This window comes from Tiliqua scincoides, chromosome 1 (assembly GCF_035046505.1).
Source record: "Tiliqua scincoides isolate rTilSci1 chromosome 1, rTilSci1.hap2, whole genome shotgun sequence".
NCBI lineage: Eukaryota > Metazoa > Chordata > Lepidosauria > Squamata > Scincidae > Tiliqua > Tiliqua scincoides.
In genome coordinates, this window is record NC_089821.1 from 204570434 (window position 1) to 204598400 (window position 27967).

Sequence of the window (27967 nt, forward strand, 5' to 3'; positions counted from 1 at the left end):
TTGGAAAAGTCTTTGGAGCCCAGGTCTACCCACCCATGTGGCATCAGCAGCTAGATACAGTAAAACAGAAAACCAAACATACTCTTTAAGTCTCTCTAAATCTTTTAAATAGAGAAAATCATCAGAAAATTAGCATCATGTTTAGGCTCACAATAGAGTGCAGAATGTCCTGTGGTACCAAAACTTGCTTCTGCAGCTGCTGTAGCCTTGCAGCTGTGTCCCTGAGCTCCTGTATGCTCCTTCAGGGTCAGCAGATCCACAAGCCAATGAGCTGCTGTAGCAGGCCAGTTTCCTCCCAGATTTGACACTGTGTTAAGGAGTGTCATGTATGCATTCCTTGGCCCCATGCATATGGCTTGCCAGTAGCTGCGGCCACACGCTCCTGGTAGTGTCCTCAGTATCTCATGTGGGCAACAAGTCTGAATAGATAGGAAAATGTCAGATCCCAGGGAATTTCTGGACCCCTCCTTTGGCTCTGGGGCCCCTTTTTGACCCTGGGCCAGGGTACCAATTTTAGCCCCCTCTCCTAGGTCCTGCGCGCCTTGTCAATTGTCGAAAAGCTGCTGGTGCGCCTTGAGCATTTTAGTGACTTGTCAGTCAGTGTGCAGTGAGATGAGAAAGGCTGAAAATTGCTGCCATAGCGTATGAATTTCAAAAGTGGGTCCCGGGGCGACCAAGTTTGGGAACCACTGTGCACCCCCTTCCAGTGGGGCAGGCCACTGATGGTGAACTGGGGTCCTCCTTTCCTGCCTTGCACCAAAACCTCTGACTTGCTGGCCAGGACCTGCTCCCTCTCTCGCCCCCCTTCTTCTGTGTCCGTCCGGCCCAGCGACCTCCTCTTTGGAAGCCTTCCCTGCTTGTTCATTGTCTTGTGACCCTCTCAGGCCCCTGGCCGGTGCCTGGCTCAGGAGTGGGGCAGGCTGAGCTGAGCCGGGAGGGAGCGCACAGGGACAGGCAGGGGTGTGTCCTTCGGCGGCAGCGGCGGCAGCAGCAGCAGCGGCGGGGACTTCTCCGTCTCCTCACCGCCTTCGCTGGCCAGGAGCGGCGAGAGGCAGCGCGTTCCGCCGCCCGCAGGAGCCATGACGCGGGCAAGCCTGCCTCCTCTCGTGGTCCTCCTCAGCGCCTTGCTGAGCCGGTGCAGCGCTCAGGTTCAGCAGCAGCAGCAGCAGCAGCCGCCAGCGCCGCAGCAAAGAGGTACAGTAAGCAAAGGTCCTCTGGAGCAAGCAGACACCTCGGTTGCTGCCCTTGTCCTCGGCCTCCTCCTCCCCCCGTGAGGAAGAGAAGCAGCAGCGGCAGCAGCGAACTTGGCCGCAGATGGGCGCCCAGCTTTGCCCTGCCAGGGCGCAGACGCACTGAAGAGCCACTTTGGGAAGAAGGAAGGGATGCAAACTGCTCTCTTCTGCTGGGCCGGTGGGGTGGGGGGGAGGAGTGACTGGCAGGCTCACCCTGGCTTGTGGGTGCCCTGCAGAGGAAATTAGGTTTCCCCCCTCTCCCTCCTCCCTTTGCAGAACACCTTTCCATTGTCAGCCATTCAGACAGACTCCTAAAAGCTCTTTGCACCAGGTGCGGTGGCTGGGTAGGCAGGTGAGGCAGGGCCTCTTCAGCGGAGTCCTTCGAAAAGTGCCACCGCCTTGTGAGGCATCCAGGCACCCACAACCCATGTGCTCCACTTCATGTGGCACAGAGTGTGTGGTTTGTGGGTGCTTGGACGCCTCACAAAGCGGTGGTGCTTTCCAAAGGACTGTGATGGGGAGGCACTGCCTCACCTGCCTCCCCACCCACTGCACATCCCTGTTTTGCACATACTAACAGACAAGACACACAAGCTGCTCCTTCCCTAATAAATAACAACTCTTTCAGGTTGTGTGAGTTTCTAAAAGTTTCAGGGGGAAGATGTTGTGTCCCCACTGAAATGGAGGATTTCAAACCTAAGTGGTGACAGCATCATTATTATTCTAAAGAGTGGTGGTTTATGCACTAGAGCAGTGTTTCCCACTAGTACCGGGTACAGGGGGGGGCGGGGGGGGTACTTGCCAGGACCTCTAGGGGTACTCAAAAAAGAATTGAATGATGGCAGAAAAAGACAGGTCTACATTAGAATGCCTTGCAGGGCTGGCAAGGCAGGAAGGAAGGCAGCTAGCTGGCTGAGAAAGACCCACTAATTGCTAGTTTTTGGTAATCAATTTGTATATTATCAGATATGGATCAGTACTTGAAAACATATAAATTTGAAATAACAGCAACCTTATAAATTACAAACAAATTATTTAACTAATATGAGGAGTACAGTTTATGGAAATGGGCTGTCAAGGGGTACATAAGTGAAAAAAGGTTGGGAACCACTGAACTAAAGCAACCATTTTCAACTGCTGTGCCGTGGCACATTGGTGTGCTGCAAATGGTCTGCAGGTGTGCCTCCTGCAAATGGTCTGCAGGAGTTGGGGGGGCGGGGGTGTCATTTACTAGTAGAGCCATTGAGGGATGTGAGTCCCCCCCCATTAGCAATACTGTGTACCTTGTCAGTTGTAAAAAAATCTAATGATATGCTGTGATCATTTTAACACTTTATCAGTGTGCCATGAGATGAAAAACGTTGAGAATTTCTGCATTAGAGAATATGAATTGAATATCCCACATATATTACTTAGACCATCTTCATGTTTCTACCAGTTTTGGAAAGGGCATCGTTCCAAAGGATTCCAGTTTCAGTCAAGTTCAGGCTACAGCAATATAGTTCCAAAATGTAGTGATGCCGCAGTGCATGGTTCCTATAAAAAAAAAAACTTTAGACAATTCAGAAGAATAATTACTAAACAACTTGTTTTGTGCCCTATAGCTGCAAGAAGGTTTGTAAGTTGCTAATTTTCAGCAAAATTAGTGTTGCTGATTCTGAAATGTGATCAGTAGGAAAAGACTAAGAGGAGGACAATGCAGAAAATGGTAATAATTTGGGGCAAAATACCCTTAAAATAATCTAAGACACATGCACTTTGATCCTGTGAATAACTACTAACAGCCCAAGCCTATGCAAGTCTACTCAGAAGTAAGTCCCTTTAGAGTCAATGGGGCTTACTCCCAGGAAAGTGTGGATAGAATTGAGCTGTAAATTCCTTAGTACTTACTCCTTGGTAATTGTGCACAGGATTGCAGCCTCAGTTCTTCAACAGAAGAACTGCTGATAAGGATAGTTTTCAACTGTTAGGGAGAAAAGTACAGTACAGTAATTCAAAATGGCTTGAATAACAAAGACATTTTAATATAGTAATTTGAAAGCAATGAAAAAAATCAGTAATTTACAGCACAGTCCTCAGACTTACTCAGAGGTAAGTCCTAATGTGTTCAATAGAAAGCTAACTTTTTCTCACATAAGAGTGTGTAGGATTGCAGCCTTTAGACTTTTCTGTCTGTCTCAAGTTTTGGGTGAGAGGATGAGCCACTTTTAAGTAAGTAGCAGTTGTGATATATTTTACCCTTTAGAAAGTCTCAAGTAGCTGACTTCTTAACTCAGCATTAAATCAATGCTAATCTTAACTCATTGGAAGATGACTGAAGTTTGGCTAGTGCTGCAATCCTTTGCATTCTTACTTGGATTTAAGTTCCATTGAAAGCAGTGGAATTAACTTCTAAGTAGAAGTGCATAAGATTGGACCACACATGTATTCATATAATTTCAGTAGGGTTACAGTAGATTAAGGGTAGAAGAACTCATCCAGACGTGTTGACTACATTTGGAAATTGACTCACTGGAAAATAGAGAACAGCCAGTCACATTTTAAAATAGTGCATTTAAAATACATCATGTCATACATTCACTGCTGTTGCCATTTACTGCTTAGCCAAGGATGTAATTTCAAGCTATAGACATATTTAGTTTGCATGATTTCTTTTTAACATTTTTATCACCTTCTGTTAGTATTGTTGTTGTTTTCTTTATTTTTAGAATACCATCAATATACATGGCACTTAAGCATAACCTAATAAAAAAAAATCTAATACATGCCCCAAGAAGCCTATGATCTAAATTTTGACTGTGTGAGATGAGATGGAAGAGAAGGGAGAAAAAGAGATAAATGGAAGTGAGTTCAATCACATATACATTGACAGTGCGAGTGTATACATGCATACTTAGAAGTAAGCACCATTTAATTTGGTGAGACATCTGTGTATACACCGTATAGGAGTACAGGTTGAGCCTCATTATTTTCGTGGGTTCCGTTCCAAGCACTCATGTAGATGGCAAAAAATGCACTATAGCAAATCAATTTAAAAAACAAAGTTTCTTTGCTCCGGTGATTTAAAAACAGCCTTGCTGACCTTTGTGATGTAAGATAAGAGTCATGGGCAACCCAATCCTGAGTTGCGCGAGGCACCCAGGTTCGGCAGCACTGAGGAGGGCTACTGCTGAATCCTGCGCCTTCTGCGCTACCACAGGGGGCTACTCACCGCAGGGAGCTACCAAAAGGTCGGCAATAAGGTAAAGGCACTCATGTAGGACGCACAGTCCTCCACGAGCGCCCTGGATCATGAGGATCATGAGGCGGATCCACCTCCCAACCCTCCCCCAGGCACGCCTCCCGCCCACCCCTCTCCTTGCGTCACACCTCCCCAGCACGCTTCCCGTCCACCCTTTCTCCGCCCCCACCGGCCTCCCCCCTCCCCAGAACACCTCCTTCCCACCCCCGTTCACACCCCCTGGGAGTGTGAGACCAAGCTGCGGAGAGACCACTCTGGGAGACCGCCGAGTTGCAGAACCTGGGTGACTGCCCCATGCTAGCCCAGCACCAGCCGGCGGTGGGCTAGCACGGGCGGGAGCCTGGCGGTGAGCCCCGTGGATGTGCCTTACAAGACGTTTGCGACGGTGGTCGGCGACATGGACCACAGGATTGGGCTCTAAGAAGACAATCTATCAATCAGTTGTCCTCCAAGCACTTGCAAAGGCGCTTTACTCAGTCCCTCCCTTCCCCAATGCAAAGTGATCACCTTTCTTTCCCGTGCTCAGGGCGAAGGGAAGGGTCCACTGGAGAGAGAAGGACTGATGGATTGTCAACCATCTGCCCCCCCTCTCTCATTAAGGAGGCTATTGTTAAAGGACTGTTAAGTTTTTTAAACTGATTTTAAAGGGATACATTTTTCCCCTTCTCCAGGGATCGGCACATTCCTTCTCATGTGCAGTGGCCATTCGTGTTGAGTCAAATCCCAGTATAAAAAATCCGTGTATAAATAGGCTGGACCTGTATAGAATTGCAGCCCTAGGATTACAGATGAGGATTGAGTTAAGCAATAGACTTCATGGAAAAGGTGGGTTTGTGAGGACAGACATGAAGCAAAAGAGAGAGGTGGCACTCCAAAAAGAACTGTGAATTGTGATGTCCATGATGAAGAATGTTAGTTACAGATAGCCAGATGTTAAGGAGAATCCAGCAGAGCATGCAGTGTGGGAGTGGCAGGTGAGGCAGAAGACCCCCACCACTGGAGTCCTCTGAAGAGCACCGCTGCCAAAGCTGTGAGTGAGCAAACAGTCACAACCTATGCCCTCTGAAGGGTGTCTGAAGCACTTGCATTGCGTTTGTGCACTTACAGCTTCGGCTGTGGCTCTTTTTGGAGAACTCCAATGGAGTGGTTCTGCCTCACTTGCTGCCTCCACACCACACGACGCTGGAATCCACGCATAAGATGATGCATTTCAGAATCAAAATGGTGCCCCTGCCAGTCCCATGGGTGTTTATTTGTCTGCCACAACTCCTACCAGATTTGAATTACATGACAGGTCTTCAGTCTGGGAAGCTGAGTAGGGATTACCAGTGTTCTTCTTAAGCTGTGTGTAGCATGGACTTCTGCAACCCAGAAGTTGGATGATGACATGCGACATCGTTGCTGAGCACCTAGAGACAGCATCATGACACAGTTGCAAAGCCCTGGAAGGGAAGGGCTCCGTGAACCTGTGTGGACCCCTTACAGGGAATATAGATTAGGAATACAGAAATAACGTCTTCAAATCTCTCTTGCTCATTAGTCACAATTTGTCACTTTACTACAGCCTCTCAGCATAATATGTCACATAATAATGCAGAAATAAATATGAGTGTAGCCGCATCACATTTCAATGGGCATCATCACCCTCCTTTGTTACAATGGTTTGGTACCTCTCCCTTATAGGTGAAATGTAAGTTGAAACATAGCTGAAACATAAAATTCAAATACATATAGTTGAAACATAGTTGAAACATAAAATTAGAATATCCTCTTTATACACTAGTCAGAGATTTGAAAGGTCAGCTAGTTCTGAAAGAGTCACTTGAACACTTAATAGGCTAGAACAGGGGTGTCCAAACTTTTGGGCAGGAGGGCCACATCATCTCTCTGACACTGTGTCAGGGGCCAGGAACAAAAAGAATTAATTTACATTTCAAATTTGAATACATTTACATAAATGAATATATTAGAGATGGAACTTATATGAATTAATGAAGGTCTTGCAAAAGCTCAAGGCCTATAAAAGCACAAGGCCGGCCTTTCCTTTTCTGCTGCTGCAGCATCACAGATGTGAAACAGCAAGCAGTGGAGGGAGCCCTCATTCCGCAGCTCACGCGAGAGGTTGAACAGTTGGCCGTCATGCTGAAAGCAGTTGCATCAGGCCAGTGCAGGCTCCAGCAATTCTCCGGAGGGCCAGAGGCTCATTAGAGACTGGGGGCTCCCTATGGGCCAGATTGGGAGTCCTTGAGGGCCGCAAGTGACCCCAGGGCCGGGGTTTGGGCACCCCTGGGCTAGAAGAACTAATATGCCAAATCTTCCAGGTGACGTTTTTGATCTGAGCACTAAAGGGAAACAGTTTGCCATGGTTCCTTATCATGTACTGGCCTACATTGTAGTTTGGCTTGCTCACTGGATCTTGCCATCAATCATAACTTGCTTGATGAAGGATTATGTGAAGTGCTGGATTGAAGAGGCTCGGTATTGAACCATACACAATCACATCTCTGTAATGTATCAACAAATTGCTCCTTTGTCCAAAGCCACATTATGGTGCTGTAAACCACATGAATCCCTGTTGCGTTAATCAAACATTCATAATCTTACATGATATGTGGAACATTTATTTTGCCTTTTCTCGCTGGGGAGGCGTTAATCTTTAAATAGCACTATGTGATAAATGTCATAATGCTGAACAACACTTGGAGATACTTTCTTGAAGTATTGCGAAACATGTATAAGGCATTTTGGGTCACAGCATAGTTAAGACTTCATACAGGATTTCCAGATGGCTGTTAAAATGTAGAATTTCAGCACATCTTGCGCCTGAGACAGTATGCTAGTCTTTAATTCTACTTTTTAAATTGTTTGGCAACTTTTATGGTCAGAAACCTGGAATTAATTTAATGTGTAGCTGTTCACCTCATATGTTACTTATTCTTCTGTTGACTGAAGTATATTTTATTCTCCATTAGCGTTCCTTTTGAACTAATCATGCCTGCCTAAGAAAAATGGTATTTTACAGTGCTGTTTCCAGCAGTTTTGAATATTTTATAATTCAGGAAAACGTGTCAAAAGATATGGAGTGCTGCTTAAAAGCTAAACTGCACACTTTCCTGCCTCCTCCAGAGTATTAGAATTAAATATTAGGGAATGGAGAAAATATTTTATGTAATTCTAGGAAGTGATTAAAATACATCCTCAAAGATTAAAAGTTGTAAATTTCATCACAAAGTTATGAAATACTTCCTGCTCTTGACATGAATTTAAATTTCAGATTCTGCTTTGGAACTGAACATGTAAGTTCATATATTTGGAGTCAGATTGGGAGTGAGATAATGATTTTGGGACCAGTATTTCAGCCAAAAAGATGTATATAGCACCCATATCTATAGCAGTATTTTACTGGCAAAACTGTTCATAAGAACATAAGAACAGCCCCACTGGATCAGGCCATAGACCCATCTAGTCCAGCTTCCTGTATCTCACAGCGGCCCACCAAATGCCCAGGGAGCACACCAGATAACAAGAGACTTCATCCTGGTGCCCTCCCCTACATCTGGCATTCTGACTTAACCCATTCCTAAAATCAGGAGGTTGCGCATACTCATCATGGCTTGTACCCCATAATGGATTTTTCCTCCAGAAACTCGTCCAATCCCCTTTTAAAGGCGTCTAGGCTAGACGCCAGCACCACATCCTGTGGCAAGGAGTTCTACAGACCGACCACACGCTGAGTAAAGAAATATTTTCTTTTGTCTGTCCTAACCCGCCCAACACTCAATTTTAGTGGATGTCCCCTGGTTCTGGTATTATGTGAGAGTGTAAAGAGCATCTCCCTATCCACTCTGTCCATCCCCTGCATAATTTTGTATGTCTCAATCATGTCCCCCCTCAAGCGTCTCTTTTCTAGGCTGAAGAGGCCCAAACGCCGTAGCCTTTCCTCATAAGGAAGGTGCCCCAGCCCCGTAATCATCTTAGTCGCTCTCTTTTGCACCTTTTCCATTTCCACTATGTCTTTTTTGAGATGCGGCGACCAGAACTGGACACAATACTCCAAGTGTGGCCTTACCATCGATTTGTACAACGGCATTATAATACTAGCCATTTTGTTCTCAATACCCTTCCTAATGATCCCAAGCATAGAATTGGCCTTCTTCACTGCCGCCGCACATTGGGTCGACACTTTCATCGACCTGTCCACCACCACCCCAAGATCTCTCTCCTGATCTGTCACAGACAGCTCAGAACCCATCAGCCTATATCTAAAGTTTTGATTTTTTGCCCCAATGTGCATGACTTTACACTTACTGACATTGAAGCGCATCTGCCATTTTGCTGCCCATTCTGCCAGTCTGGAGAGATCCTTCTGGAGCTCCTCACAATCACTTCTGGTCTTTACCACTCGGAAAAGTTTGGTGTCGTCTGCAAACTTAGCCACTTCACTGCTCAACCCTGTCTCCAGGTCATTTATGAAGAGGTTGAAAAGCACCGGTCCCAGGACAGATCCTTGGGGCACACCGCTTTTCACCTCTCTCCATTGTGAAAATTGCCCATTGACACCCACTCTCTGCTTCCTGGCCTCCAACCAGTTCTCAATCCATGAGAGGACCTGTCCTCTAATTCCCTGACTGTGGAGTTTTTTCAGTAGCCTTTGGTGAGGGACCGTGTCAAACGCCTTCTGAAAGTCCAGATATATAATGTCCACGGGTTCTCCCGCATCCACATGCCTGTTGACCTTTTCAAAGAATTCTATAAGGTTCGTGAGGCAAGACTTACCCTTACAGAAGCCATGCTGACTCTCCCTCAGCAAGGCCTGTTTGTCTATGTGTTTTGAGATCCTATCTTTGATGAGGCATTCCACCATCTTACCCGGTATGGATGTTAGGCTGACCAGCCTATAGTTTCCCGGGTCCCCCCTCTTTCCCTTTTTAAAAATAGGTGTGACATTTGCTATCCTCCAATCTTCTGGCACTGTGGCCGTTTTGAGGGACAAGTTGCATACCTTAGTCAAGAGATCTGCAACTTCATTCTTCATATAGCAGTTCATCATATAGCAGATTGTTTTTGCATAAATTGTATAGAACTAGATGTCAAATTCTGGGCCATCAGTTAATAATGAATCAACCCAGCTATGCAAGAGAATTAATATCAACATTTAAAATTATTTTAAATGATTTTTGGAATCTTTGGCCTTAAGCTTACAATCTTATGGCTGCAATCATATACCCACTGTCTTAGGAGTAAGCCCATTGGACATACTACTTACTTATGAGTAGATATGCCTAGTGTTGTAGTAGTGTTATAAAATAACCATTAGTTTCTTAGGGTTGTTTTTTTTTTGCAGTTGCAATGTTCATTTTGTACAACATATTATGTTTTTTTTGGCTTTGGACGGTGATCTGTAACTTATGCTTGAATAAACATATGAGTAGGATTTTCACATTTGAGTAGCATTTTCATTTGTAAGTGGCTCCACTGATTGATGTATCATGATATTGGTCGATGACAAGATAACTATGAGCTGCCCAAGTAAGGGCCCAATCCTATCCAGCGCCGATGCAGCCGCAATGCAGCCCCAAGGAAAGGGAACAAACATTCCCTTACTTGGAGGAGGCCTCTGTGGCTGCCCCACCCCCACAGGATGCAGCACACACCCTGCTGGTATGGCTGCACCAGCAATGAAAAATTGGATAGGATTTGGCCCTAATGTGGCTATAAGAAGAGCAAATTTACAGGTATTAGGTGAGTGTTTCTGTTTTGAATAGGGAGGTATGTACAAGAAACAGCAAAACATTTTAGAATTGCCTTCTGGAAAAGGTTCATCAGTCGTCATAATTGCTAACCTTTAGAAACAAGTACAGTATAGGGTTTGTTTGTGTCATTCATCCATTGGTGATTAAGAGGAAAGGAGCAAATAGAATCTATTCTGTTTCAGATGCTTGTTAATATTGTACAGGGGCTCCTCTCTACAAGTCAGGACTGGAAAGTTGTTATAGCAAAACAACTTATAAAGGGAAACTATGTAAGTAGTTGTTCATTGGGATCCTATGTATGTCTGTGCCCTTCATTGGTCTTAAAGAGGGTGATTATCTCCTGTAAGAAATGAATACGTTAGAGACAAGGACTACAAGGAGTGTAGTATATCCTAAACAAGTATAAACTAGTACGTTGCAGCCTGCAGGACAGGAGCAGTTCATCCATGATATAAGTTGAAAACTTTGTGTCATGCAGTTAATTGGGGAAGCTAGTTAATTGGTAGGTAGTACTCTATGGGTGCAATCCTAACCAACTTTCCAGCACTGGCATAACTGTGCCACTGGGGCATGTACTTCATCCTGCAGTTGGGGGGCAATCATGGAGGCCTCCGCAAGATAAGGCAATGTTTGTTTCTTTACCTTGGAGTTGCATTGCCCTTAAGTCAGTGCTGGAAAGTTGGTTAGGATTGCGGCCTTTGCCTATCTACTGCCTCTTCCAGCCTGCTGCCTTCATGGAGTCCAAAATGTCTCCATCCTCTTCTTGCACTATAGTAAGAGGGCTCCCTGCTTCCTGTTAATGTCTGTTTAGTCTTCAGGCTGCCTGCCTGCTTGTCTTCCTATAAGCTTGGTAGCTTATAGCATTTGGTAAAAGGAAGACACATTGAGTTCTTGCTTGGTGCCAGGGTATGGAAGCTAAATGAAGGTAATGGGTGTGGAATGTGTGCAGAGATTGCGCAGAGATAGGGGTCCCCCTTATCCGCAGTTCCTGGTATACGTGGGAAGGCGGAAATGTATCCCTGGATACCAGGGAATGTCTGTAATCGGGGAATGTTCGTAATCAGAGATTGCTATTTGTTTAAAATTGTGAAAGAAAGCTTTAAATATTCTTTTATGTTCAAGGGGAGACGGAAGAGGAAAGGAAATGCGCAAGCCCAACATTCATGCAGTTGCATGCTTGTCACAAGACTATGGGTTGGTGTGACACTTGAATGTAGCCATACACACACAATCTTTGTGAGACTTTCTGAATTCTTATTTTGAATGTTTCATGGTATTTAACCTGGTTCCCAGTTTCTCTTCCATTACACAGAAACTGATACACAGAATTTCTATGTAATAGAAGAGAAACTGGTGACAAAGTGACAATTTGGGTTTAGGGGAATATGATGTTTTAGTCACAATGGCACTATGAAATATGTTAACACCAGCATATTGAAATTTGAGATAATAAAAATTTCTTTGTAGCATGGAGCAAAGAAGGATGCTTAAATTCATGTGGGAAAATTTCCTCCTAAAACAATTATTCCTACAAATGGTATAATGCATACAGATGTCTGCATATGGTGTTTCAGTAGAGTACAACATAAATTGAATTTGACCATCTGTATTTGAGAAAAGTGCATTTCACTACAATACATAACAGTCATTTGCAAAAGAATGACATGCCACTTCCTGTTCACTGTGATTTAGCATCTGTCTTTTTCTTTTCTTTTCTCTTTTGAGTGGCAATATACCACTCAAGGCAGTGTTTTTCAAACTGTGGGTTGAGACCCACTAGGTGGGTTGCAAGCAAATTTCAGGTGGGCCCTCATTCATTTCAATATTTTATTTTTAATAGACTTGATGCTACTATGGTATGTAACTCCTTTTGGGGAAATGTCACAGATCCGTACTTTTAACAGGCTACTATGAACATACTTTTAACAATGATAGTTAATGGGACTATCATTAATAGTCCCATTAATTGTGGGTAATTGTGGGTAATTGTGGGTAGGATTGCAACCTAGGATTGTTAAAACTCTTCTTGCTTGATGATGTCGCTTCAGGTCATGACAACACATCCGGTGGGTCCTGACAGATTCTCATTCTAAAAAGTGGGTCCTGGTGCTAAAGCAGTGAGAACCACTACACTAAGGCAAATGTAGTAGTTTAAGAGCCCAATCCTGAGCTCATTGCGCCGGCTTAGTGCCATAAGGCATGTTTGCAAGGCCTAACACTATGTCAGCGCTGGCTGGCTGGCTCTGGGCTAGCACAGGGTGAGCACCAGAGCTTCACTGCTTATCGGTTGCACGGACTGCCAAGCAGTGGAGAGGTAGGTGGATGTGTGGGAAGAGGTGGGGAGATGGGTGGGGGAGGCAAGGGAGTTGGAGGGTGGGCGGGTAGAGGGCGGGGAGGAGGTGTGCCAGGGGAGGGAGCAGGGTGGGAGGGAGGTGAGACCAATGAAGCTATGCTCCACCAGATCCAGAGAAAGAGGCTTTTGATTCTATGGTGACCTTTGGTTCACCATACTTTGAGTTATTTCATTAGTTGAAATATAGAATTTGATTCCTTCTGGAACCTTAAATTATTGGTCAATAGAATGGAAATGCGTGATGCCATAATTGTGCAGCAGTCTTAACACGTACATATTCATACTGGAAATTAATACAGTTCCTCAAACAAAGAGGAGGTGAAGACAGTGATTAACTCCTGTTCTAACCCTTTTCACTTCACATTTCAGATCCAAGCTAGGTTGTTTGTGGCGTTCCCAAAAATAAGCCTGGAGATAATTTCAAATGGAGTGTGTTATGGGAAATAGTGTTTAATCCTTCCTCACCTAACAATTTTTGTGGTATTTTGCCTGCTGGATCCAAAATTAGAAGCAAGTCCATCGGGAGGGAAAATGCCTCTGAAAAAAATGAACAGGCAAGGAGTAGCACCTCTCTGTCCTGACCATTGATCCTCTCCTGTAAGTGTTTCTGCCCTGGATACTCTCTCACATCAACAAATGGAGGAATAGGGATATGCATGTGACAAGATAACATCTAGTTTGGCCCTAGGTGCTCATTGATCCATCTTATTTTTATATATTACATTTGTATTCTGCCCTTCCTCCAAGACCCTTAGGGCAGAATACAGTGTGTAAAGTGAAGTCCAAAGTATCACAATTGATTTCACAAGATTCCATGCATTAAGGTACGCTACTACTGTTTATACTGTGTCGTAATTTGTCCTGTATATCTACTGTTAATGTTTTCAGTAGATATATGCACTTACCAAATTCTTGGGGCACAAATAGTGTACTAAGAAGTACACTGTTGTTAGAGCACATACTTCTAAATGCATAGTTTAATCTTGTTTTTTATTGCTTTTTTCTCTTTGTACTGTATATAGCATTTGCTCTGTGTATTAAGGGTACAAACCGTTAGTGGGGAATTGGTGATTTCTTTGATGTTAGGACTGGACCTACCACTTAGCAGCATATTAAAAATTATTTAGAACATAAGAAAAGTTCTGGATTAGGCCAAAGGCCCATCTAACCCAGCTTCCTGTATCTTGCAGTGGCCTACCAGATGCCTCAGGGAGCACACAAGACAACAAGACACCTGCATCCTGGTGCCTTTCCTTGCATCTGGCATTCTGAAGTAGCCTCCTTCTAAAACTAGGAGGCTGCACATGCCCATCACAGGTTGTAGAAGACATGGACTTAATTTCTAGAAATCGTCTAATCCCCTTTTGAGGGCATGTTGGCCATCTTCCTTCATGGGCAACCATCAGCATCACATATTCAAGTTTTCCAAAGCCTGTGCTTACTGCCAGAGTTTTGGAGCAGCATTTCCCTTTGAGTCAGAGCCTAATGTCATTACAATGTCTACAGCAGCTGCAGCAATGATATGCCAGTGAACTATTGTGAAACCTTACCATGGATAGTAAACATACTCTCTCATTCCAGTCTAAATAATGTTGCGACATCCAATTGTGCTGTTTATGTATGCTGTTTTAAACTGTTGCCAGGTACAAGAAAGAACCAAATAAGAACATAAGAACATAAGAACATAAGAACAGCCCCACTGGATCAGGCCATAGGTCCATCTAGTCCAGCTTCCTGTATCTCACAGCGGCCCACCAAATGCCCCAGGGAGCACACCAGATAACAAGAGACCTGCATCCTGGTGCCCTCCCTTGCATCTGGCCTTCTGACACAGCCCATTTCTAAAATCAGGAGGTTGCGCATACACATCATGGCTTGTAACCTGTAATGGATTTTTCCTCCAGAAACTTGTCCAATCCCCTTTTAAAGGCGTCCAGGCCAGATGCCGTCACCACATCCTGTGGCAAGGAGTTCCACAGACCAACCACACGCTGAGTAAAGAAATATTTTCTCTTGTCTGTTCTAACTCTCCCAACACTCAATTTTAGCGGATGTCCCCTGGTTCTGGTGTTATGTGAGAGTGTAAAGATCATCTCCCTATCCACTCTGTCCATCCCCTGTATAATTTTGTATGTCTCAATCATGTCCCCCCTCAGGCGTCTCTTTTCTAGGCTGAAGAGGTCCAAATGCCGTAGCTTTTCCTCGTAAGGAAGGTGCCCCAGCCCTGTAATCATCTTAGTCGCTCTCTTTTGCACCTTTTCCATTTCCACTATGTCTTTTTTGAGATGCGGCGACCAGAACTGGACACAATACTCCAGGTGTGGCCTTACCATAGATTTGTACAATGGCATTATAATATAAGCCGTTTTGTTCTCAATACCCTTCCTAATGATCCCAAGCATAGAATTGGCCTTCTTTACTGCCACCGCACATTGGGTCGACACTTTCATCGACCTGTCCACCACCACCCCAAGATCTCTCTCCTGATCTGTCACAGACAGCTCAGAACCCATCAGCCTATATCTAAAGTTTTGATTTTTTGCCCCAATGTGCATGACCTTACACTTACCAACATTGAAGTTTGCCTTTACATTGCAGTATGCTATCATGTCTTGCTACCAGCATCATAAAAAAAATTCTTGATTAACTGCTGAAAAATACCATTTTTCTTATGTTACTGTGAAACAGTAGGATGTCTCCTATGTTTTCATGCACATGCCCGATCTCGTCTGATCTCAAAAGCTAAGCAGGCTCAGGCCTGGTTAGTATTTGGATGGGAGTCTGCCTGGGAATACTGAGTGCTGTAGGCTTAGTCCATAGTCTTTCGAGACTGTAGGTTGCCAACTAGAATGTTTGAAAATACTGAACTTTCAAAATGCATATTCTGTTACATGTCTAATAAATAAATAAATATTACAAATCTATTCAGATAGCTTGGTCATAATCATACATGTAAAATGTTACATGCCTGAGCTCGATTAAGAGAGCAATCCTAACTGGCCTAGTACTGGCAAAATGAGGGCATGAACGGACGCAAACATACTAGAAAGCATATTGCAACAGAACAGATACTCTTGGTGCTGGTGCTAAGGCCTGCACTGAACCTGCTGGTGCAAGATCCTAGTGGAGTGCGGTATAGAGCAGACAAGCCAGGGGGAAAGCAGAATGGAGGCAGGGAAGGGGTGTGTAACAGGGTGGGGGAGGACGGTGGATCAGAAGGGATAGTTGGCAAGGGCTAGTGTCTTATCCTATCCCCCTTCCTGGGCCTGATTTCCTGACATAGGGTTGCTTGCATTTGCACTCGAGATTTTGCTGGCATGACCTGGGTAGCCTCATAGGTGCTGCTGGGGCTTGCCCTGGGGCAAGGGGACAAATGCCCCTTTTCCTCAGGGATACTTTCAGCAGCCTCTCTTCCTGTGCTGGATACAGCAGAGGCCGTTTCGCACTGCTGCATCGCAGCATGGAAAGTTAGTTAGGATTGGACTGCCTGTTCCAGCTGAAGATAATAACTAGATGAGGTGCATTTTTCCTCTCAGGCCATGCGCATGACGCAGCACTGACATGGAAACAATTAGTTAGGAAACAATTTTGTTTGTTTTTCTGCCATTTCTTCTAATAGAATATTCAGCTGCTTTCACAGTGGCTAAAAATGCAACTTTAGAAATTATTGAGTATGATATCCAGCACAAACATGATGAGGTATCCACTAGACAGAACTGTCTCATTGCTCTCTAACTCTGACTGGTGGCTCTGCTGCTTGCATTAATATCTCAATTCCTGTGGTTTGGAAGTGAAGCCTTCGAAAATAGCACCATTGTTTCCAGAATACATGTTCCTTTGGTTAGACATTTTTCAAAGGATGCTTCCCCCTCCCAGTCACTTTTCTATTGGACATACAGTTCCTGTGGCAAATATTTGCTGGAGTCAGAATGGATGGGTGGGTGGATCTTTCACATGCAAAGTCTGTACATTGATTATGCATGCAGCTGCTATGCTCTTCTCCCTCCTTTGTAACACAAGTAGATGGTGTGTCATAAAGCATGTGATTTTTTTAAACTACCCACACATCTTGGTAGCTAAAGGAGAGCTTTGACTATCTGTTTCCTTACTGAATGCTAACAAAATCATTAGATGCATGAGATAAACACTGAGTCTAGCTGAGCATATACTAAAATAGTAGCTAGCAAGAGCTAGTGCATAGACCCTGCATGGACTTTACAGAAAGTCCTTACCTTAAAGGGAAAATTTACCTATCATATTAGAATCAGATGTGGTTACAATGTTTTAATTGTGGTTTAGATCAGCATTTCTCAACCAGTGGTACATGTACCCTTGGTGGTATTTAAGGTGGTGTCCGGTGGTATGTGTGGGACCTCCAGACACCTGCTACCTGGAAGCAAGATTAGCAGTGCAATGCAACAAGCAGCAGTAGGAGGCTTGGTTTGGCGGGCAGAACTCCAGCATGTGCTTTTTGCATGCCCGAAAAAGTCCTCCCATGCACCCTCTTACCTCTTATCCATGTTTGTCATACTACATTTGGCCTTCCAATCCAGAAGAAACTGATGATGATGACATCATTGCCAGTTACTTCTGGTGATACTTCCACTAGGTGGTATGGTGGGGGACAAACATTGAAAAACACTGGTTTAGATTCATTTAGAACCATCATGGGATAAAGTTAACTGATAAGATAAGACAGAACTAATGGGCAAAAAAGAAGCTGACCACTTAAGAAAGAGTGATGGCTCAGGGTCTGGTCCCCCGGAATTGGTTGTCTTCCCAATTGATGCTGAAAGTTTGTTTCAGAGAGTTTTGACTGGGCAAGTACAAAATCCTAAACAGAAATTAACAGCAGATATTAGGTATGTGAATTGTGAAAAGATCATCTGCACAAGCTGAGCACTCGTCTAGTTTTGGAATGGTGAATCACCAGGAGGTATTAAAATGAGACGTAGCCCATTAAACACAGCATTTTCAGCCATGTATCTTACTCCCACAGTGTGCTTATACTATTGGCAAAGCAGCTCTCAGTGTGTTTAATGGTCTGTACCAGCTTCCCCCACCCCTGGATTTTGCCCCTCCATGTTCTTGACTATGGTGAATATTCCATTTTTGGAAACAAATTATAGAACAGAAGACCATGCTTTCATGATCTACTTGTGTGTTGAAGGCAAAAATGTATTGTTAATATTGAAAATGTATGAAATTGTATGAAATCTGACAATGGAATTAAACATATTTTAAACAACATTAACTGTTAAGGACAGTTAATGATTTTTAATTAATTAACAGTTAATTAACTGTTAAGGACAATCCTGAGTGCCCTAACCACTGTACAAAACTGAGATTACAAAAGGGGATACAAAGTAAGCACATGGCATCCTTGGGCTGGGGTTCCAGAATCCTAGCCAGACCTTGTGTACTGATATCTGCCCTTGCCTCCCTCCTCCTGGGAGGATTGTACTTTGATGGCTGCAGTTTTATTGACAGATACCATTTTGTCAGTCAAAACCTTTACTGTCATATGACACAGACTGATGCACAGAAAAGAAAAGAAAAAGAAATCATAGATCCATGAAAGATGAAGAAACTCCCAGAGTACAACCCGTTTCTCAAGTTCTGTTCAGATGCCATTTTGTTTTCCCACAGTGGCCTGGACATAGTATCATTCTGGGGAAGAGTGGTAAAAAATTAGCGGCCACCAGCAGGGGCTGTTTTTACGGTAGCTACCTTTCCCCCCCCCCTCACATTTCTTTTCCCCGAATGACACTATGACCAGGGCATTATTGGGAAAAAAGTATGGCCATCCAGAGGAAGTCTGCCTTTTTTATTTAAAACAATTTAAAATAGAAAAGAAACCTGTCATTCTGCAAGGCAAATTCCTTTTTGTGAATTTCTGGGGGGGCCCAGCCACAAAGAAAAAGACCCAAGAGAGGGCAATTTACTGAGGGCCCCTGGAAGCAACCCTGGGGGAGAAAAAAAACAAAACTCTGTAGTATGGCTCAGTCAAATTGAGAGCATAATTTCCTGTTTTTAAACTGAGCATATCTTTTGCAGACACTACAGGAGCATAAAAGGAATGATGAGTGCAGACCAGAAGAGAACCCTGCACTCTCTGAAAACAACTGACTTCAGCGAGGGCTGTGAATATGTCTTGTCTTTTGTCCTCAACTGGCTGGCTGGGGAAATCGGGTGGCCGAAGGCTTGCTTCCCACTCTGTGAAGGCTTTGGGGCCAAAGTGGGAGTAGGAAGCTTCTGCTCTGGCAGGGAAGCAATTGGCTGAAGCAGAATGGCTGCAGCTTCATAGGGCCAGGAAATAGGGATGGATAGAGAGAGAAGGTAGATGGAAGAAAAATCCATCTTCTTGCCCTTGCACTTTTCATCCTTTAGTTTTTGTGGGTCTCCACTTGTTTTATTATGCATCAAAACTATCAGTTAGAAGAGCAAATCTCTGCAGCTAGAGTAATTTGAAGGAAACTGACATTGAAGTCACCGTAAATCTCCCAATGCCAGTTCTGGTGGATGTTGTAAACTACCTCTAATGTCTACTCATCCTTATTCTGGATCTTATCTACTGCTTGGGATGTAAGGTTTCATCAGACATTTCCCCCCCCCCCCTTCGTTGAGCTTTCTTATTGATCTTTGCAATACCTTGGGTTTTTTTGTGTGTGTTTTTTTGGAGGGTGGAGGAACCTAATGCAACAGAATAGCACTATATAAGCATCACAATCCAATTAATATTTCTAAAGCACAGCACAAATTGCACATAAATGCCAGTCTCCATTTTAGCCTTATATTATAACACTGTTGTGGTATGTAACCCAGTTGTGCACATGTTTACTTGAAAATAAATATTGTGTACAGTCGGTCTTGCTCTTACATGAGTGTGGAAGGTTTAATGCTATTGCTTTTTGGATAGAAATTACAATACATCCAACTATCAGAGTGCCTGATCTGTTTTAATAGGCTTTATTATTGTCTAGTCTAGGACAGACAGTTATAGGTAAAGGGAAGGAGTGGGAAAATTAAAGTGGGATTTTCAAATGATGTTGGTGGGTAATCTTTTCCTCCTTTTGCATTTATTCATATTGCCAATGCCTGTATTGTACTGTTTAGCATAATTTTGCAATTGGTCACTCACCAGGTCATGTCTGAATAATAAGAACTAGTTCCTGGTTGGGGAGCCTTTGGATAGGACAAGTGCATTTGTTCAATTTTATCTCTTAAGTTAGCAGTATGGCTCAAGTAGCAAGCATTTCTCTGTGGACAGGTGGATCAGTAAACATTTTTATGGGCTAGTAACTTTTGAGAATTGATTTGCAAGGCTACCTAGCACAGTCATTGAATGCTCTCTTAGTCGGAATATTTATGGCCCAATCCTACTGAAGATTGGGCTGGTGTGTAGAATCCTTTATGACAGTGGAAGGTACTTCCACTGTCACAAAATGGCTGTCATGCAAAGCAGCAGCAGTCCAGGACCGTTGCTGGAACTGCCTACACCTGCTGGAGCAGGTAAGGCAGCAGTGGGGGTGGGGAGAGGGCATGACAGGGAGTGGGAAGCTGCGAGGATCCAGCACCAAAGGCGCTATTCTAATCAGGGCCCTATCTAATTATTGAAGAGAACAAGCAGGATATCCTGGTCCCTTGCCATGTAGGGATTTAAAAGGTCATCACCAATACCTTGATTTGGGCTCAGAATGGAATGGGCAGCCAGTATAGCTTCCAGAGCAACAGCATGCTACAAACAAACAAGCCCTGGCAACCACCTGAGCTGCTGCATTTTGCACTAACTGCAGCTTCTGGTCCATCTTCAAATGCGGTCCTATGCAGAGTGAATTACAATAGTCTAAGTAAGACTAAACAATAATCTAAAACAAAACACTCTAGGGCAGTGTTTCTCAAACTGTGGGTCGGGACCCACTAGGTGGGTCGTGAGCCAATTTCAGGTGGGTCCCCATTTAATATTTGGTTTTTAATATAGTACACTTGATACTACCATGGCATGTGACTGCATTTGGGGAAATGTTACAGTCCTGTACTTTTAACAAGCTGCTATGCATATTCTTTTAACAATGATAGTCAATGGGACTTACTCCTGGGTAACTGTGGGTAGGATTGTAGCCTAGGATTGTTAAACATTTTTCTGCTTGATGATGTCACTTCTGGTCATGACATCACTAAGAAGTGGGTCCTGGTGCGAAACGTGTGAGAACCACTGCTCTAGGGCATGGATCACCATAGACAGATCCAACTGATTCAGGTGTGGTCATACTGGTGCACCAAATGAAGTTCGGCAAAGGCCCCCCTGGCCATTGCTACCTAGCAATCCAAGGACAGCTGCAGATACAGGAGGACTCCCAGATTGCATACGCAATGTATGTTTAATTTTAGTTTTTCCTAGCATATATTATGCTAATAGATGACACAATGTAAATTCACATGTTGACTGATTCACATGTTGAATTCACATGTTGAATTGAATATGTTCCCTATTATAGAAATGAATCACTTTAAAATTGTATAATTAATTTAAAAATATGCTTTTAATTGGGTGACATCCCTGTTGATTAACTGTGCAGTTTTAAATTGATTCATCAGTTAAATCTGAATTAATTTGGGTCTAAATAAAACAATACTTTTAAGAAAGAAAAACATTTGTTTTTACATATGTATACATATCACACAACTACCATCTTAGCAAAGTTAATGGATTGTTTCTGTGAGAATGGGGGAATGCTTCTTCTAAGATGATGGTGGTGGTGTCTGCAAATACTAATATATATATAGAAAGAATTTTTAAAAAATCTATTTCATAATTAATTGGGGGCACCTTTTTAATTGATAGAAAGGTAGCTATTCTGTCTAGCTGATTTATTGGCTGCAAGTTGTAGCCCATATATACATGGCTGAATATGCATTTGTAAATTTCTATAAATAAGCATTTAGTCAACCAAATCAGTGATGCAAATTAATATATATGTAGGTTTAGTCAAATTCAAAGTATATTTACATTTGTTTCTAAAAATATCAGTTTGTGATGGGTATTGGCTATTTTTGAGGGATAAGATAAATAATACACATTGCATCATATGTGTCCCCATAGTGATACCTGTATTTATTTAGAGCCCAATCCTGTGTTCGGTGCAGCGGCTCACCACTGGCATGCACTGTTTGCGGGTTATACTGCTGGTTGAGCGCTGTTGGTAGCCAAGCGCTGGCTGGCACCAGGCTATCGCCAGGCGGGCACCTGACCTCCGCCACTTGGTGGTCGCACGGACCGCCGAGCAGCAAAGAGGTAAGTGGGGGCATGGGGGAAGGAGATGTTCCGGGGAGGGGGGAGGCGAGCAGAGGGTGTGTGGATGGCGGGGAGAAGGCGTGTCCAGGAGGCGGGAGGCAGGGAGAGGGCTGGGGGAGACATGCTAGGGGAGGGAGTGGGGAGGGAGGGAGGCGGGACCAGTGGAGCAAAGCTCACTCGCCGTCCTACACAGAGGCTTTTGATTCACCGCCCACCTTTGGGTGGGCAGTGAATTGAGTAGCTCCATTGTGGGGCTACTGTGCTTATCCGGGGGAAAGGGATGAAAGCCCCCTTCTCCTGAGGTGCCACCAGTGCCACCGGTGAATGAATGAATTAATCAGTATAATCAATATAATTAATAATTATTAATAATTATTACTAATTAATTAATTATGTCATATGGGGTGACAAAAATTTATGGGCCCCAGGTGTCAAATGTCCTAGCTACGTCTCTGACAACAAGGATCAGAGAATGTATCTCCGTTGTTAAGTGGCACACACCTGTACTGTGGAAGGGGCAGCCAAAATAGAGTGAAACTGCAACATGGAGTATGGGGCCTTTACCACTTTATCCCTGTTTTGGTTTCAATCTGTGGTTTTGGGTCCCTTGAGCTATTTTAAATAGAAGAAAAGACTTGCATTGAAAACTTGTGGTAGCTTTATTTCCCATTTCAAATAGCATGGAAGGGGATGGGCAATCAGGTTTGAGATCACGGCAGCAGCAATTGCTAAAGCTCCCCTATCCCTTGCTGTGGTTGCATCGCATTTTGTTGCCCTCCTCAACAGCAGTGTCTAGTTTGGCCCTTAATGTTGTCATAAGTAATTTATAAAGGAAACTGCATGTAGAAATGATTCAGGTCATTGTGCTGGATAATAGAGAAGGCATTAATTTTTTTTTTAAAGTGCTCAGAACTTGTCACAGTTCAATCTGAGGGATTTGCCATCTTTATAACGAGAGTTTAAAAATATTTTTCTCTTCTCTACATTTTAAATGTTCTAACAGCTATGGTTGCCTCTAGGCAGTGTAATTTCCATGTATTAATAATGACCTTTTTGGTTAATGACCCAAGATATTGCCAAGAGCCACCAACCTTCCCTGGTTGGCTATTAATCTTCCAGAAATGCCCTGTGACTTGGTTGTGATGGCTTAATTGTTTTCGAACAATTTAAAAATAGAATAATTCTTTTGCATGTTGTCAATCATGTAGTCCTGTTAGTGGTGGTAGGATTTTTTTTCTGTCACATGTAAAATAAAAAACAAAAACCTTTAATTGAAGAGTAGATTTTTGAAATCATTGGAGCACAGCCAACTGATAAAATCAGAGTCATTTTATCCTTTGTGGTAAGGGAAATTATTGCCAGCGGTGACAACAAAGTTTCAGAACCTAATTCCTGCTGTAATGACACAGTATACATCATTTATCATTATGCATGTCTAAATAGTAGAAGGATTTGTAAGGGTGATTGAAGAAAAGTGCCTCAACTGGAACTTCACTTCAATGGTGTGACAAAAGAAGTTCTCATTATCATTAACATTTTAAATGTAAGGAAGTATTTTCCACACTATACATTGTACTTAGAATGTTGTTATGGAAACAGCCTCTAGTGACCAGACCGATACTGGAAAAAGGATAAAGAAATGTTGGAGGGCATTATGTTGAGCCAGTAGAAATTATTGAGGGATTGGGTAAATATCTTTGTGTTTTAAGAAACCTGATCTGTTCAGCATGCATTGGAAAAAGCTTGTTGGACTATTCATTCAGCATGAAGATCCTTTCGTGGTAAGAAAACTTTTCTTGTTACAAAGGGCTTTTTAAGGGTGAAAGATGAATGGAAACCAAATAGGCCACAACTTTATTGAAGGAAAATGACTTGTAGAGGTAGTTACTAAGAACAATGAGAAGAGGGAGTTAGTAACCTATGAGGTTAGTAAGAGAGTTAGTAATTGATGCTCAGGTGGATTGGCAATTGATAACTAGCTGAATGTTTACTCAAACAATTGTATTGCTCAAAATTTAACACACCTACAGTGTAATTCTAGGGATGGAGGTACGGATGGAGTCTGCTATTCAGATCACATTCTCTTGCACTGCACACATTCAGGTATGCAGATTTATGTTTCTCCCTAGTTTGAAGTGAATTCAGATTAGGTAGCATGCTTTATATTCTCATGCCTTCCTGCTTTTGCAGAAGAGCATTATTAAAATGCCAAATTTGAATTATCTAAGATAAAATTCTGCAGGCTCATTACATCAAAGTAAGTATCACATGAGCCTTCTTGGGGAAAGCTTCCCACAAATGGGGTGTCACAGTCAAGAAGGCATGCTTCCCACTTGTTACTCACAACTGAGATAGTGGTGACATCCAAAGCATGGTTAACTTGCCTTGGGAAGTTGTATGGCTTAGACTGTTGCAAATGTGCCACAAGGCACATTTGCGAGGCGTACTGTGGAGCGAGTGCTGGTGGCGCCCAAACTCTGCTGCTCAGCAGTTGCACGGACCACTGAGCTGCGGTAAGGTAAGCGGAAGCTTGGGGGGGCAGGGAGGAGTTGTTCCAGGGAGGGGGGAGGCAGGCGAAGGGCGGGGCGAGGGCAGGGAGGAGGTGTGATGGGGAGGTGGCAGGGGGAGACATGCTGGGGGGAGGGAGCGAGGAGGGAGGGAGGCGGGACTGGTGGAGCAGAGCCTTTGTGTGGGGCTCACCACCCGACACGAAGGCTCTTCCCTTCGGTGGTAAATCGAGTAACCCCATTGCAGTCCCCTTCTCCCGAGGTGCTGTCTGTGGCTGCCCAAGGTGCGTAGGATGCGGTGGCAGCTGTTTTCTGTGCCACTGGAGCCTCACACTCCGGGAGCTCAGGATTTGGGCTCTTAGTTAACAAAATCAAGTTAAGAGTTTGCACCCAGAATGGTTAAGAAATAGCATTTCATTTGAAAGATATTCCTAAATGTTAATGTATTGCCAGAGGGGAATGGTTCTTTCAGATTCAGAAGTGATAAGCAGATCAATGGATAAAGCAAATGCCTTTTAACATCAGATCAATGTTAACAGTCTCAGGAAAGCAGGCAGAACAGATAGCATGTTTATGACTCTGGTGTTGCCGAGAGCACCAGTTCAGCCAGGGGCAACTCCTGTGGCCATGGGGTGTAGCACCCCTACAGATGGCCTATGTAGATGCTCAGTGAAAATACGCTGAGGGCTTTCTTAGGTATGCCTATCAGTGCAATCCTAATTTGTGCCTAACAGGCACGCTGGCGGACCTGCGCTGTATCCAGCGCACGTTTGGAGCTGTCTGAAGCTCAACCTGAGGCAAGGGAAAACTTTTCCTCTTACCCCAGGGAGAGCTGCAGCAGCCCCAATAAGACTACTCAGATCTGTGCCACCTAAATTGGTGGTGCAAATCTGAGCAGCCCAGAGTCTCCCCACCTGCCCCTGGAAATGCCCGCCGCCCTTCCTCTCCCTGCCCCAAAACACTTCCCTCTGCCTCCTCCCCATCCTCCCCATGCCCCTCCAGACCCCTGCTGGAGGTTCATGGTCAAGGTTGGCTGGCGCAACCTTACTAGGCTCCAGGGTGTGCATCAGTGCAGGGAGGCTGGCACATGTCCATGCGCCGGCCTATCTTCCCAAAGAGTGGCACGAAAGTGCTTTAAGGCATTTTGCAACACTCTTTGGTTGGTGCAAGGGACTTGCGCCTGGACTGCGCCCTATTATACCTATCAATACATTTATTTACATTTAGTATAATTATACTCCTTTTAATTAGTCAGAGAGAAAATACATGTTAGAGAAACAACCATCAAACAAACCAGGCCTCTCAGTGGCAGGTGTTGAACCTTGAAACAATGCCTAGTGCTTTCCAAGATGCGATAAGCAGGTGTAAAAGAAGACTCAACTATGTGGTCACTTCTAAGAACTCAGTCCTTGCCTAAGAACACTAACAGGGCTTAGGAAAAAGCACCCAGTTAAGGGGTAAGTATAAGATAAATGGTGTTCCTCAGAAGCTTCTACCAGGCAATGGAAATGCTGTGTATCAGAGGCTACAGCATTCTTTAAAAAATCCCTAAAGGGGCATCACTGACTTCTCAGGATGCAAGAGTCTTCCACAATATGCCACCACACTTGGATTCTGTTGGCTGGTGAGTGACAAGGTGAGTTATAGGTGACCAAACAAGACAGTATGTTCTATAGCTATTCTACTGTAGCTTCATCTGAAGATCTGGTAATAACCACTGCTTGAAGCTAGATTGTGAATCAGATTGGTTCAGTCTGGCTACATTTATATGTGTTTCTATGTACAGTAGTAAAAAATGTAAACAAAGACAATACTCCTTGAAGCTGAAACATAGTGTTAAAAATGACATATTAGTTGGAATTCCTTAATGGAGATATGCATTGCTTTCATAAGTAATCAGTTTCCTGGAAGCATCTCACATTTTGCTGGCTAAAATGAAAAATGTCAGCTGGATTCAGTGAACATCTGGCTTTAAAACTCTAAGGAACAAAACTGTTCAGAATGTTCTCAGGTTGTACAACTTTAAAGCCTCTGATTTGTTTCAGCATGTTCTTTCTATCTATGTGTCTGGCTGGTTGCCCTCAGCAACAGTTCACTTCCTTTAATAAAACCATTTAGGCCTGGTCCATTTATTGAACAAAGGAGACATTTGTTTTGGATGCCATACCTAAGAGGATGCCCCTAAGTGGCTGTGCTTCTGGTTTTTTAGTGACAGCAGCGGCAGCACTTTAGCTCTCACCAGGCAGGCACTTTTACAAACAATGGTTAAGTATGTGTTTCAGTTGCTAGGCAACCACAGAACATGCTTCCCAACCATTTCAGAGAACTGCTTCACATGTAAAGGAATTGGTGGGTATATCCATATACACCTTTGTGTGACTGCTGAATGCCGTATAATGTGCGAGGGATACGACAATGTCCCAGTCCCATTCCATTTTCTCAGCACCCAGTTCCTTCTCTCTTCAGAGGATCTTCTGGTTATCGAACCTGACCTTATATAGTCAAAAATCCTTGATCATGGGCGACTGACATACATTATGTCTTGTGTATTCATGTGTCTGACTTTAGGCTTACTGTGTACTATCTCTTCTTGGCTTTGTATTTCATGCTGTTTGTGGTGTCCACTAAAAACACTGGGTTGCATCCTGTTTGTGAAGACTGCAGTTATGACTTCTGAAGCAGCTTCTGTGAGCAGAAGGAACACTGTGCACACACAAAGGATCTTTGCAAGGGTGTGACACACCTTCCATAAGCAGAAGGAGCTTCTGATGATGGAGCTGTGCTCCATGCTCCCTTTGGTTGTATTTTCTTGGTGCTTTGATTGGAAAGAAATAATAGTTACTGTAGAGTCTCTCATTGATTCATCTTAGCCTTTGCATATAGGAGGAATCAATTCAGTTTTTCCTCCGGCTTCCTCATCTGGTGTTGCCTGTGGCCAGTTAAGAGGTGAAAATCCTACTTCTTACTGGACCCACAGTTATAAATTCGAATTATTGAGTCCCATCTGTCAACTTCATAGTTGTATTAAGCCTTGAGAAAGGAAATGAATGAGGGGCTGGTATTAACCTTATGAGTCAGCTCCCAGGGGTAGGTTGTTCTCTTAAGCTAATAAACAAATTGTAAATTTCAGTTCATACAATGTGTCCAGGAAATTATAAATTAAATAATTGCACAAGTGTCTTAGATATGCATCTGGATTTGGTTACTACTCTCACATCCTACCAAGAGCAAGCACATCATGAGATATTGGAAATCTGATAACGTTGCAATCCTTTGAGCATCATGCATTCTCATCTGGAGCACAGTTTCCTGTAATATTGCTGATATGCCAGATAAAATAAATGGGTGTCCAAAATCAACCTCCATTATTCCTGCTCTCCTTTAGTTCCTGTCAGTGCTGTGATTTGTTGTTCAGTGCAACTGTACATAAAACTGCAGAAGAATTGCTGGGTTCCCCCTCCCCTAGAGTATTGCATTGATGTGGGGTTTACTTTTAGATGAAAAGCAAATATAGCTTACATGGCTGCTTGGTAAAGATAATGTAGTTAATATTGCTTTTCTGCTATGGTTAGGTGTACAAATACTT

The 27967-nt window shown here is 43.6% G+C and overlaps 1 protein-coding gene across 8 annotated transcripts in view; it reads left to right on the plus strand.

Moving 5' to 3' along the window:
• Window positions 1–903: 903 nt before the first annotated feature.
• The window catches only part of LAMA2 (laminin subunit alpha 2), a 485843-nt gene continuing 458779 nt past the window's right edge, over window positions 904–27967 (plus strand). For 5 of the 8 annotated variants that reach the window (XM_066614463.1, XM_066614481.1, XM_066614487.1 and 2 more), the window contains exon 1: window positions 911–1194. In XM_066614463.1, the coding sequence (XP_066470560.1) occupies window positions 1080–1194 (115 nt within the window). In that variant the 5' untranslated portion in view covers window positions 911–1079. Of the gene's footprint in view, window positions 1195–27967 lie in introns of all 8 variants that reach the window. The other 3 variants (XM_066614506.1, XM_066614525.1, XM_066614516.1) reach the window with 2 other exon arrangements.